Source organism: Chrysemys picta, chromosome 6 (genome assembly GCF_011386835.1).
Source record: "Chrysemys picta bellii isolate R12L10 chromosome 6, ASM1138683v2, whole genome shotgun sequence".
NCBI lineage: Eukaryota > Metazoa > Chordata > Testudines > Emydidae > Chrysemys > Chrysemys picta.
Window position 1 is genome coordinate 35,540,781 of NC_088796.1, and position 14,349 is coordinate 35,555,129.

Consider the following 14,349-nt stretch of genomic DNA (forward strand, 5'->3'; position numbering starts at 1 on the left):
GTTGGGTTTTATTTATGCTCTAAAATTCTTTCTTAACAGCCATTTCAGGTGGGACTAGATGAGAATGAGACATCAAAAATTTTCAGAAGTGTCCAAGTGACTTAGACAGGTAAGTCCCATTTTCAAAAGTGACTTAGGCACCTAAGGTGAGATTCACAAGGTGGATGTTAGTGTCCTCTGCCACTTTAGGCTCCTAAATCCAAAATTTAGATCCTCAGAAACACCCTCAGCCGTGGCCTAACCCTGTAGGCACTGAAGTTTCCATGGTTTTTTGTGACAAAGGGCTTATCTGGTTTAGACACCTGACTCTAGGAGAAGGTTCATGGCTGTGAATCCCGAGTGGAGAGAGGAGCCTCCCTTTAGCCCAGAGTTAGGCTATGTCTATGCAGGCAATTGAACAACAAAACTTTTGTCTTTCAGAGGTGTTAACCCCCCCACCTCCAAAAGACAAAAGTTTTGCCGCAACAAGTGCCAGTGTGAACAGCGTGTTGTCGGCAGAAGAGCCAACCAACAGCGGCTACACTGCGCGACTTGTAGCGACACGGCTGTGGCGACACAGCCATGTTGCTAAAAGCTGTGTAGTATGGACATAACGGTAGACATCTAACTCCCTTTGAGGGGCTGGCCGTAGGCCACACCTCTCCCCATAGTTTTTCTTACTGGCTCGTTTGGGTGGCTCCCCATTTAGCACAGTGGTTTCTGTTAATTCCTTCTTAGGTGCCTACCTGTCCCCATGCATTGTATAGGGAGCCCGGCCACCTCGCTCAGGGCTATGAATCCCACTTGGCAGCGGGGGCCACTAGGTACTGCAAATGCTCAGCCTAAGTCCTTCTTTTGAATATCACCCTTAGGAACCTAACTTTCTCACTGACTTTCAATGAGATTAAGGCTCCTAAGCACCTATGTCTCTTTAGAAAATGGGACTTAGGCTCCTTTGTAATTCAGGTATTTTTGGAAATTTTAACCATCGTTTGCATCAAAATTTAAACCAGTCTTTTTAACAATGCTATAACCAATGCACAAAAGTAGCCAGATGAGTAATATTTCTTTTTAAATTCTACAAGATCAATCGGGCCTCTTTTTAATAGTAAAATTACTTTATATTAACTAATTGAATGTTGTTCTAAGAAATATATATTAGAGCCTCACTAATCAGCACACTGTTTAATCTGCATAGCAACTGTTACTTTCTTCACCACTTAGCACAGGTATAATGAGCAATGTATTGTAATGAGGTATCATTAAGATTCAAAGCTTGCATAGGCCATCGGCCTGCATTTTTGAAAATGCATGTACAATTCAAGGTTGCATATGCATGAAAGAATATCCTTTTGTATTGCTTGTTTCAGCCATGTAACGTAAAAGCAATTTTTGTTGCCATACAATTTCTAACTGTCAGTTCTTATAGGAAAACTTGATGCTAGAATATTTTTTCTCTTCTGCCACAGGACCATCCGATACGTACCAGAAAAGTCCAAAGACAAAATTATCTCTGATGAAGATGTCCTTGAAACACTGCTGAAAATCTTTAAAGCTCTGTTCATAAATAACTTTAGTAGACAAATGGACTTCCTTGCCTTACTTCCAGAAGTTAAATCCGAATATCTGAAATTACTGACTATTCAGTATAAGAGATCAAAAACAACTGGTTACAACCATCAAAGTCAAAATATCTTTAATCCAGAAGAAGTTCTGTTTAATACATTAGGGTTCAGTATTACTCGAGATCGGAGTTCACTGATTTCTGCTGGAACAGGAGTCTTTGTTACCAAAGGTTTTGTGCCAAAAGGGGCCGTTGTATCTATGTATCCTGGTAATGAAACACTTTTTGTCACTTTTCCAAATAAGTTAAACATGATTTCTAACTACGTGGGTACTGATTGCATGACTGAATTGGTATCTCAATTTTAACTTTTTTAGCATTTTAACTTCGATACCTTGCCAAAAATCACAGGTTAATATTTGTAAAGGTTTTTCCACGTGTAACCTGATTTGGAGAGCTTTTGGTGACAAGAAAAAAAGATATTTCATATTCCGAGTACCCAAGATCTGGTTTGAATTGGTAGAAAATTTGTCCCTGATTTCTGTAAGCACTAATGCACATGAGTAATTTTATGCATGTGAGCAATCCCATGTAATTCAATGAACCAGCTCATGTTCATAAAGTTGTTCATATGCATAAGTGTTTGCAGGATTGAGTCTATTAATCTCTCTATCGATATCAGTGGGCAATATAGAAAATTTTCACAGCACAAAGATATTTATAAAATTAAGAATGAAAGTAGAATGTACAAGACCAGAATAGGGGAAAAATGGGACTTCTTACTTTGCTCCGACTCCTTGTCTCTTGGAGTGTCATTAGCTTACTTTGCTTAACAACATTTTTAATTCTGTTAGCACTTCAGAGCCAGTACAGCTGTCTGAGAGCAAGCTGAATTCTGTTCTGCTGTGAACATCAACACAACCACCAGTTAAATTCTTAATGCAGAATATTTATTGTGATTGGTGATGTAAGAGGCAGAAATCCATAATCAAACCCCAGGACGAGTTTGAGTTGGCAGTTAGGAACATCAGCCTAAATTTTCATCTCTTGTTGGGACCATTTGTTCTTCTCTGATGGTAGAATCTGGACTTAGCTGGGTAGCTGAGAATTACCCTGCTGTAGTTGAATTCTCACCTAGTATAAAGTGGTATAGCCAGTTCTGTAGCCAACTGCTCCCCCCAGTGGAGATACAGGGAAGGAGAGCAGGGCAGAGTGGAGTATGCATGGGCTACACCTATTCTGTGTCTCAGTTGGTTTATGGTCCTGACCTAGAGAGCCGATAGAGCAGCTTCTAAGCTCTAAGATGGTGGCACAGATGTACCATGAGAGGGCAACTGCTGGACTGGGGAAACATCAGACCAGTGCAGTTCTGTCCTTTCAAAATTATTAATAGCAGTTTATTCTTTCCTCAGTTTATAATCTTATCCCTCTGCCACCTTTGGCCTCTGTCTGGGAGGCTGGATCATGACTACTAACCCCATTTTGACACTCTTATTTATTGTCTTCTAAAATAACAATGTCTGTCTTACAACAGGTACAGTATATCAAAAGTATGAGCCCATCTTTTTCCAGTCCATTGGCAATCCATTTATTTTTAGATGCATAGATGGTGTACTTATTGATGGGAATGATAAAGGAATATCAAAAGCGGTGTACAGGTAAGCAATCAAAAGAAATAGGAGAACAAAAATCAGTTCCCGTATTGAAAGGTATTATAGTTATCTAATCACATTGTTATCTGAAACCAAAAGTATTTGGATTTATCTGACTTACCAAATAAAATAAGTATCATGTATTGTAATATAAGTTGCAGTGCAGTCAGTCTGTTCTCTTGTAATGAGGCTGGAAGCTATTGGCTGTGATATAGTAATATCACGTCGTGTGTCAGTCTGTACATTTGTCCAGACCCACTTTGCTGAAAACTGATGCGTAAATAGCTGTGATTTTTTTTTATAAGGAAAATATGCTTAAAGCTAGGTCTGCTTCCGTATAAAGTTGTAAAAGTATATTTTCAGGTTTCTAATTAAATCTGGTTGAGGGAAAGAAAAGAAAATCTTTCCATATCACGGAGCATGAACTCTGTGGTACCAAGGGGCATATTATCTAGCCCTAACTTGCCTTTAAAAAGCATCGAATAAAGCAGGACTGCAGAAGAGTAAGTCTGTACTTGGAGTAGCCTAGGGGCTAACATGCACTTTACCAAATTTTAGTTTCCAGGGAAATTCAGTTTACAGCAACATCTGTGCAGAATGTAAACGTCACACATCCAAAATAGAATTAACAATAACGACCAGGAAACAACCTGAAAGGACAGTCCCCTTGTATCTAGTTTGGGTTCTGGGAACAAGACTGAGGCTTACCTTGTAGTGGCCCTTCTCCACGCAGCCCAAAAGGGAAATTAAATGTAATGATATTTCTTTAAAGATGGTGTGTTTGGGGGTATTTTTTGCTTATTGTAAGAATGCCCTCTTTTCAGCTTCTCCAGTAGATTCTGTTTTATTTAGTCCTTGGGGTTTTGATAGAAACCATATATTCCAAAGCCGGAAGGGACCTCTGTGATAATCTAGTTTGACTTCCTGCATAACACAGCTATATTGTTTAATATTCTCTTTTTAAAGGATCAGCCTCTTTTGCCTGAATGCCGATTTTATACTCTAATGAATCAGTCAAATGCTGTTGGGGAAATGTAACCTAAGTTAACTTGTGTGTATTTCCAGAAGTTGAAATAATGGTCAAAAGAAGCATCAAGAAAATAAACCTATATTTCTAGTTAATATTGTGACTCCTTTCAGATCATGCAGCAAGAGGGATCAACTTGGTCCTTTTCAAATGAGTGACATCACTTGGCTCACACCTGCTGTGCAAAATCCACTGGCAATAGGGCAGTATGTTAACAACTGTTCACACAGTAAGTTGGAAGGTAGAGTTCCTAGTCTCCAAGCTGACTTTAAATGTGGAAATGATTTTTGTTGAGGGTGGAGCACTGTAATTGATAAAGAATGGTACTCCATCCAGCAGTGACCTTTTCAAAGAGGCCCAAACACACTTGATGGTGTAGCAGAGGTTCTCAGGCTGAAATTTCCAATCATTAGTGGGAATTGGGTATCCAAATCTGCAAGGGCAGCTTTGAAAATCTAATGTTTGTAGGGTCTGTTAATGCCTAGTGGTCCTGTCCTGCTAGTCTGCAGAATTCAACATTTTGAAAACAAAAGCAGTAAACTTGGACTGTAGGGGAAAGGAAATCCGTGGACTGGTCCCTCTTATGAAGTGGTCCACAGAATGGAATAGTTGGAGAACCTCTTATTGCATAATGTTGTTACTACGTAATTCGTCTGAAAATTAATTTGGCAATCCCAATGCATGGTAAACATTTTTGAATGAAAGCTTTTTTACATCACATTTCACTTACTGACTATAAAAGGGTTTTTTGATTAAGGAAGTCTCAAATCTATATGCAACAGATGAGTCCAGCAACCTCTTTGTTAATTAATATGACTACACTGTGGGATACAGAGAGTGGGGCAACTTACCCTAATGCCCTTCCTCAGTACAAAATGTATAACTGGATCGCTCATGGGATTGGTTGTGAGATAGGAAGTGTTTCATGGTCCCCAGAGACTCTGCCTGTGAAATGAGTGGGGATCTCAGTGCATTGCCCAGGAATAGGTATCCACATCATAAATAAACCACTACACAAGTGCCACCAATGTAGGCATCCTGACCAGAGAGGCTAAGGCGTGAATGGTCCTAAAGATAGAACTAGGTATTATTGATGCTGTAAGCTCCATTCTGAACTATGCAAGCTGGGCACCCTGGTGGTCCAATGGATAACAAGAACTGCTATTTAATTAAATTAGGCTGAACTTGACCCCTGCTCAGGGGGCCAACACAAGGCCTACGCACCACTTAAGCTCTCAAAATAGGGTTTAAATGGAGCTTATGCGGTGCATAGGTCTTGTGCTGGCTCTCACCACAGGGGTGGATTTCACTCATAATGAGCACAGCTAGTACTTTTTTCAGAAGAATACTTTGCATTTACATATATAAACTGCATACCAATTTCAGTCCTGTGTAAGAATTTCTTTTTTCCCCCTTCTCCCTCCACCTCCCCCCAGACAAGGCAGCCAACGTCTGTTATCAGGAGTTTGATGTGCCTGAATATTTTCCAATAGAACTGAAACAGTATTTTCCGAACATCACCTACAGCCATGACATGCCTATGTAAGTACACGTATATGTTTTCATAGCATTCAAAAAGCCAAATTAGTCAGTGAACAAAGTTCATCCCTGCTGAGGTGAGCTACACAAAAACACAGCCCTGTTAAGAAAGAGTTAGCGTTTATAAGGGAACCTCTTTTATACCTGCACTTATCAGCGTAGCTCTGGGGATTAATTTTGTTTAGCTACTACTAGAGCTGCCAAGGAACAATTTGTGAATTCCACTGGAACAATAGTTATATTTTTGATTGTATTGTAGACAATCACAGGAGTGCCTTTAACTTTAATTCAAATGTAAATTTAAAGTTTTGGGCAATATTCCTTATCAGATTATATCCCTTTTAAAGTAGGTGATATTTAGTTCGCATCATCCTCTTAATATCCCTCTCTTCCAATTCACTCTAGATAAGAGCGCAAGCGGATGAGTTTACTAGAGGAAATCCACAATATCTTTATATTCAGGCAGATGCAATTTGAAACTACTAGAGTTACAAACTCTGGCAAAATAAAGACTGTGATAGAAAGGGCAATTGATGTGTAGCTGAATAGTCACAAAATCCTGGCTATGAACTGAGATCTTGTAAATTTATTCTTTACAAAGAATCTGGAAACATTCATTTTTTGAAATCTGAGAGAATTCACAGCAGGATGAAAACCTGAACAGATTCCAGCATCAATTCTGGTTTTGAATGCAGTTAGTTGCTAATCTGGACAAGTGGCTCGAGTGCTTCTTGATTTTAGAGATTGGAGAACCTATCACCTTCTTCAGACTTAAATATATTCTTGAATTCAAAGTTGTAGGTGGATCAGCTAAAACTTTTCATGGGGTTCTGGAGCTATTTCAGAATGCTGGTTTTTGGGGGGAGAGAGTGGTTGGCAATATCACGGAAGAGACTGTATCACTAATCTCAGACAAAAAACTTAGTTAAGGCAAAATTAAAGCTGAGAATATGTATCAGTAACTTAAGGGTAAATAAAGACTGTAGTTGAATTTCTTGGCTTTTTGTCCCCAAAGTTAAGATAACCTACAAGAAACCCAAATATTTGACAAGTGTGGAAATTCACCATAAACAGACCCAACCTACCTTACATTTACCTGCTTAGGGCTCATCTACAGTTGGAAATTACAGCAGAGATTTGACTGCCCAATTCCTATTAATTTTAAATCCAGATTCCTTCTGTGACTTTTAAAATCTCATCCTATATCATAGACTTTAAGGTCAGAAGGGACCATCATGATCATCTAGTCTGACCTCCTGCACAACACAGGCCACAGAATCTCACCCACCCACTCCTGTATCAAACCCTTAACCTATGTCTGAGCTATCAAATCGTGGTTTAAAGACTTCAAGGTGCAGAGAATTCTCCAGCAAGTGACCCCTGCCCCACACTGCAGAGGAAGACTTAAAAAAAACCAGGGCCTCTGCCAATCTACCCTGGAGGAAAATTCCTTCCTGACCCCAAATATGGTGATCAGCTAAACCCTGAGCATGTGGGCAAGACTCACCAGCCAGACACCCAGGAAAGAATTCTCTGTAGTAACTCAGATACCACCCCATCACGGGCCATAGGCATATTTACCGCTAATAGTCAAAGATCAATTAATTGCCAAAATTAGGCTATTCCATTATACCACCCCCTTCATAAACTTATCAAGCTTAGTCTTGAAGCCAGATATGTCTTTTGCCCCCACTGCTCCCCTTGGAAGGCTGTTCCAGAACTTCACTCCTCTGATGGTTAGAAACCTTCATCTAATTTCAAGTCTAACCTTCCTGATGGCAGTTTATATCCATTTGTTGTTGTGTCCACATTGGTACTGAGCTTAAATAATTCCTCTCCCTCCCTGGTATTTATCCCTCTGATATATTTATAGAGAGCAGTCCTATCTCCCCTCAGCCTTCTTTTGGTTAGGCTAAAGAAGCCAAGCTCTTTGAGTCTCCTTTCATAAGACAGGTTTTCCATTCCTTGGATCATCCTAGTAGCCCTTCTCTGTACCTGTTCCAGTTTAATTCATCCTTCTTAAACATGGGAGACCAGAACTGCACACAGTATTCCAGATGAGGTCTCACCAGTGCCTTGTATAACGGTACTAATACCTCCTTATCTCTACTGGAAATACCTCGCCTGATGCATCCCAAGACCGCATTAGCTTTTTTTCCAGCCATGTCACATTGGTGACTCATAGTCGTCCTGTGATCAACCAATACTCCGAGGTCCTTCTCCTCCTCTGTTACTTCTAAATGATGAGTCCCCAGCTTATAACAAAAATTCTTGTTATTAATTCCTAAATGCATGACCTTGCACTTTTCACTATTAAATTTCATCCTATTACTATTACTCCAGTTTACAAGGTCATCCAGATCTTCCTGTACGATATCCCAGTCCTTCTCTGTATTGGCAATACCTCCCAGTTTCGTGTCATCCGCAAACTTTATTTGCACATTTTGTGCCAAGGTCAGTAATAAAAAGACTAAATAAGATTGGTCCCAAAACCGATCCCTGAGAAACTCCACTAGTAACCTCCATCTAGCCTAACAGTTCACCTTTCAGTATGACCGGTTGTAGTCTCGCCTTTAACCATTTCATTATCCACCTTTCAGTTTTCATATTGATCCCCATCTTTTCCAATTTAGCTAATAATTCCCCATGTGGAACTGTATCAAATGCCTTACTGAAATCGAGGTAAATTAGATCCACTGCGTTTCCTTTGTTTAAAAGATCTGTTACCTTCTCAAAGAAGAAGATCAGGTTGGTTTGGCACGATCTACCTTTTGTAAAACCATGTTGTATTTTGTCCCAATTACCATTGACCTCACTGTCAACTACTTTCTCCTTCAAAATTCTTTCCAAGACCTTGCATACTATAGATGTCAAATTAACAGGCCTGTAGTTACCCGGATCACTTTTTTTCCTTTCTTAAAAATAGGAACTATGTTAGCACTTATCCAGTCATATGGTACAACCCCTGAGTTTACAGATTCATTAAAAATTCTTGATAATGGGCTTGGAATTTCATGTGCCAGTTCCTTTAATATTCTTGGATGAAAATTATCTGCCCCTCCCCCCCCCCCAATTTAGTCCCATTAAGCTGTTCGAGTTTGGCTTCTACCTTGGATGTGGTAATATCTACCTCCATATCCTCATTCCCATTTGTCATCCTACCATTATTCCTAAGCTTCTCATTAAAGACTGAGGCAAAGTATTTGTTTAGATATTGGGCCATGCCTAGATTATCCTTAACCTCCACTCCATCCTCAGTGTTTAGCGGTCCCACTTCTTTCTTTGTTTTCTTATTTATATGGCTATAGAATCTTTTACTATTGGTTTTAATTCCCTTTGCAAGGTCTAACTCTACATGGCATTTGGCCTTTCTCATTTTATCCCTACGTGTTCTGACCTCAATAAGGTACATTTCCTTGCTGACCCCTCCCATCTTCCACTCCTTGTAGGCTTTCTGCTTTTTCTTAATCACCTCTCTGAGATGCTTGCTTATCCAGCTTGGTCTACAATTCCAGCCTATGAATTTTTTCCCCTTTCTTGGGATGCAGGCTTCTAATAGTTTCTGCAACCTTGACTTGAAGTAATTCCAGGCCGCCTCTGCCTTTAGATCCACAAGTTCTTCAGTCCAATCCACTTCCCTAACTAATTTCCTTAATTTTTTAAAGTTAGCCCTTTTGAAATCAAAAACCCTAGTCACAGATCTATTTTTGTTTATCCTTCCATTTAGTTTGAACTGAATTAGCTCATGATCACTCGAACCAAGGTTGTCCCCTACAACCATTTCTTCTATGAGGTCCTCACCAAAATCAAATCTAAAATGGCATCCCCTCTTGTTGGTTCAGCAACTACTTGGTGAAGGAATCCATCAGCTATCACATCCAGGAAAATCTGAGCCCTATTATTACTACTAGCACTTGTCCTCCAGTCTATATCTGGGAAGTTAGAGTCTCCCATGATCACACAATTCCCATTAGTATTTACTTCATTAATGAGGTCTCTATCCATATCTAAATCAGATCCTAGTGGTCTGTAGCACACCCCAAGCACTATCCCATGGGAGGCTCTAGTAGCTTTCTTCCCCAGTATGATTTTTGCCCAGACACTCTGTCTTATCCATTCCATCACTTCTTATTTCTTTACAGTCTACCTCATCATTGATATACAATGCTGCTACACCACCTTTGCTTTTATTTCTGTCTTTCCTAAATGGCACATACCCTTCAATACCTGTACTCCAGTCATGACTATTATTCCACCATGTTTCTGTTATCCCTGTATCATCTGGTTTCACTTTCTGCACCAGTAACTCTAGTTCCTCCATTTTGTTACTTAGACTCCTCGCATTGGTCTACAAACATCTTAATTTTTGCTGTTTGGCTTCGCTCACATTCTTTACCCAATTAGGCACAGACATTCTACCACCAGTATCACTATTAGACTGGTATCTACACTACCCTTCCTCCTTATGTCCATTCTCCTTCCCACGGCTGTATCCTTTCTTACTTTGTTTTCTTCCCTCTCAATGTTAAAATCTGGCGTGGAGATTACCTGGACATCGCTCAACCATCTCCCTCAAATTCCTAGTTTAAAGCTCTCTTAATTAGTTGGGTGCCAGCCTCCAACCTAGAAATCTATTTCCCTCCCTACTCAGGTGAAGTCCATCCTGAGACAATAGTCCTCTGGCCTCCCAGTGGCCATACATCGCAAAGCCCTCCTTATAGCACCACTGCCTGAGCCACCTGTTGATGGTCATAATCTTGTCACACCTTTGTTGCCCTTTTCTAGGAACAGGCAGAATCCCACTGAAGATCACCTGAGCCTCAATTTCCTTAACCATCTTCCCCAGCCTGGCATAATCTCCCTTGATATGTTCCAGCGAGAATCTAGCTGTATCATTTGTTCCCACATGAAGGACAATCAGTGGATTCTTTCCCGCTCCCATTAGGATCCTCTTCAACCTCAGGTCCACATCCCGTATCTTAGCACCCGGCAGACAGCACACCCTTCTGTTCTCCGGATCAGCTTTGGATACAGGCCTGTCTATTTTTCTCAGTAAGGAGTCCCCAGTCACATAGACCTGCCTTTTCCTGGTGATGGTGCGATTCTCCAGTCTATCCCCTGTTCCCTGTGGCTGCAAGTCCTCTTGATTCCTATTCTCCCTTGCAATCCTCTGCAACCCATCCCGTATCCTCCTGGGGCTCATATTTGCTGTTATCTCCATTGACTCTTCCCCTCTTCCTATAGGGCTAGCTGCTCTTCTCTTCTTCCTTGCCCTCTCACCTTCAGCGACGACCTGCTGAACCCCTTCTTGGTTTTCAGGTCTTCAAACCTGTTCCTGAGCTCTGTTTCTCCTTCACCTAGCCTGTCTTTACCTCTGCCTGGTTCTCTTAGTCACATGCTTCCACTATTCACTTTCCTCACCTAGCAGTCTCCCCTCAGAGTTCTTTGGTCCTGCTTCCATCTGCAAGTCTGAGCTTTTCCCTTCAGCCTCCTCACGTCTTTGCTCCATCATTTGCTCGAACCCCCTTCTAAACTCAGAGTTTCCACCTGCATCTCCAATCCTCGGATCTTTTCTTTCATCATCTCTATCAAGCGGCACTTCATGCAGACAAAACTCTTTTCAGGTACCCCCTCCAGGATCATGTACATGCCGCAGCTTCCACATCCAGTCATCTTCATTGTGTCTTCCACTGCTTGGGTCACTACCACTGCTGCCTCTGTATCTGTCATAGCCTTCTCACCTAAGTCCTGTTAGTCCGGGAAACACAAACCAAAACAAACCCCCCACGAGCACCAAAACACTGCCAGAACACCACACACTCCCTTCACTAGCCTGTCTGTTCCTCTGCCTGCCTGTTAGTCTCTTTTCCCCCCTTCCTTCCCTTCCCTTGCAAACTCCCCTGTTTGCTGGCATGTGGGCTGCTGCCTGACTACCTTTATAGGACCCCTAGTCAGAGAAGCCCTGCCCCCTAATCAGGACTCAGCTTCTCTTGCAGCACACTGCCCCTACCAGCCTCTACACATACACATACAAATAGCTACACATACCTTCTCCTCCAACAGAACTCCCACTCCCCTGTTTACAGCCCTTGAAGAGTTGAGATAGCGTACATGACAGTAATACTACTTGGTACTTAGCATAGACAGGACTCTCACATTTAATATTGTGCCAGCTAGTTGTGATTCAGCCTAGGGTTCACCATGTCCAGCTGACACGATGTTAAACACAACAGCAGCTTTTGATCCATAAACTAAGGCTTGTGGGAAAACTACCACTCTAGTCATATGACCTGGTAGGACAAGGACTTCAGCTGACTGGTCTCCTCTCCAGGGGTGGCTTGCCTGAGTGTAGGTTTATCTGCAATTGATGGTAGGTGTGTGTAGAACAATGCCCTTGTGCTTGATCATCCTTGCCATAGCCCCTGCCCTGTCTGCTTTAGTATCTTTTCCTCACATCATGACAAAGTCTTTTGTTTGTGTATACAGCCTGTCTACTTTGTAACAGTATTTACATGTAAATGTTTTCTGTGCTTTTCTTTGGTTAAAGATTGACATTGGACACGAGTATAGCCTATCATTTGACAGCTATATTTATACCGTAACAAAGGACTTCCAGTTCTTCTGTGTGAACTAGAATTAATATAGCCATAACCAGTCTTAGCATCTTACCATGATCAGTTTAAAAAATTGTGAAATGCCCCTTTTTACTTCTCTTGTTTTGCAGCCCCTTGAGGTGTGTGGTTCTTGTCGCTCTCAGGGAGATTAAGCAAGGAGAAGAGCTTTTTTCTAATTACTACACCATTGTCAACTGAATCAGTGAAACCATGGATTAAAGAATTCTTTGCCATTAAGATATTTATTGTGTGTACACTTGGCATCTGTGTAATGGAGAGCTGTGCTTTCCAATTAAAAATGGGCTAAAAAGCTGTATTTTCATGTAAATATTACTTCAGTTTTGATACAGTTGTGGAGGTTTGCAGCTGTTTACATCATTAAGTTTACCGATGCTAATGATACTGCTAGTTTAATTGGTTTTCAGCTAACTGCACAATAGCTCATTAAATTAAAATCTAGTTTCTGAATATGCTATTTCATCTTCTGTTTTGTCTCTATGCACATCACTGTGATCCATTTTAAACCTCTAACCCATTCTGCTGTTCTTGTTATAATGGACATAATTTATACAAAACATCTCCTTTCAGTAAAGTGTGTCTGCTTCAATTGTGTTTCTAAGGGGATCCTCCACACACCACAATTTTTCATAATTGCAGGTGCAATTAGATCATATTAATGGAACATTACATTTGAAAAATAAGTTCCACTCTTACTGCCCCTTTTTTTATAGCAGTAGCTTTCCCTACACATTTCTGAGGTGTGCCGTTTCACATGGTGTTTTGAAAGACTATTTTCAACTACAGTTTAACTAAACTTATGCCAGTGAAGTGTCTTTTTGAAAGCAAGTGTCTAATATTTTTGCTAACGTGATCATTCCTCAACACAATTTCTTTGAAGCACGATTTGAAAATTTTATTTTCATAAACTCTAGAGAATGTTTCAGCCTTTAGGTCTGGTGAAGCAATGTCTGATTCCCCCAGCCTTTATTCCAAAGCTGCAAGCCTACTTCCCGTTTTGTGGGTAGGGTCAGAACACAGCCCTGGTTCCAGTACATGCCATTTCCCTTCACAGTGCTAATGTTAAACAGGAAGCAGAGTGGTCTGCTATTCTCACCAGTGTCCAGTCTCCTCTTCAGGGGCCAACCTGGAACCCTTTGCCCTTCCCTTCTTTGTCATTTGATCTTCTCACCTCATCTGAGACTGAATCATGAATTGCTTGAGAGGGGCCTAGTTTTAGCAGAAGATTGCTAAGTGCAAGGCCATCTCCTCAAGAGATCAGAGCAAGCAACAGAGCTGGTTGACCTCTGCAGAAGAGCCTGGATGCAAGGACAGTAACCAGTGCCTTCTCTTTCACCCCCAAGAAGACAGTGCAGCTCTCAGACTCTGTGGCTATTGTATCTTCTTGTGTGTTTGGCACAAAGTGACGTTTACAGCCATCTGGAAATTACTAGTCTTGGCATTTTAGAAGAACTAGATCTTATCTATGTTTAATCTCCAAGCATCAGTGCAACCCAAAGCCATTAATTGTCATAATCCTACTTGTATGGTAATAGTGTTGAGTATACTTCAAATGATAATTTCTTATCTTAAAACTATGGAGGTCACATTTACTGGTGTTTTACTCAGAATGGGTTCCTTATTCCAGCACTACGCGCTCTGAATGTTATCAGGTAATTTAGGACTGCAGGCTCTCAGCTGCATTCTGCAGAGTGTGAGCAAAACACATGGAGCTGGTAGCTCCTTGTTAATGCTGCTGAAAATGAGAAACCAGCTAAACAGCCTTCTTAGGGCCTGCTTCTATGTAAGAGGAAGCAAGAGGCCTCATAAGAACCTGGACTAGATCTGGCAGTGGCCGCAAATATCTCCCTGCTGGTAGCAGGAGAGAACCAAAAACTATGCTTAGGAGAGCAGAATCAGCAGCAGGATACAGCTGTGAGCTACCAGACACACCCAGGAGGTAAATCAAGGTGGTGA

General features: G+C 41.0%; 1 protein-coding gene across 21 annotated transcripts in view; it reads left to right on the forward strand.

The window, feature by feature from the left end:
• SETD9 (SET domain containing 9) overlaps positions 1-14,349 on the forward strand; it is a 48,032-nt gene that overhangs the window by 3,672 nt on the left and 30,011 nt on the right. For 5 of the 21 annotated variants that reach the window (XR_002889524.3, XM_065598983.1, XM_065598980.1 and 2 more), the window contains 4 exons: positions 1,449-1,813; positions 3,078-3,201; positions 4,336-4,463; positions 5,659-5,764. Coding sequence is in view for 19 of the 21 variants with exons in the window: in XM_065598983.1 (XP_065455055.1) it covers positions 1,449-1,813; positions 3,078-3,201; positions 4,336-4,463; positions 5,659-5,764 (723 nt within the window). In the remaining 2 variants the exon portion in view is untranslated. Of the gene's footprint in view, positions 1-39; positions 110-1,448; positions 1,814-3,077; positions 3,202-4,335; positions 4,464-5,658; positions 5,765-12,485; positions 12,844-14,349 lie in introns of those variants that run through there. The other 16 variants (XR_006176170.2, XM_065598981.1, XM_065598986.1 and 13 more) reach the window with 5 other exon arrangements.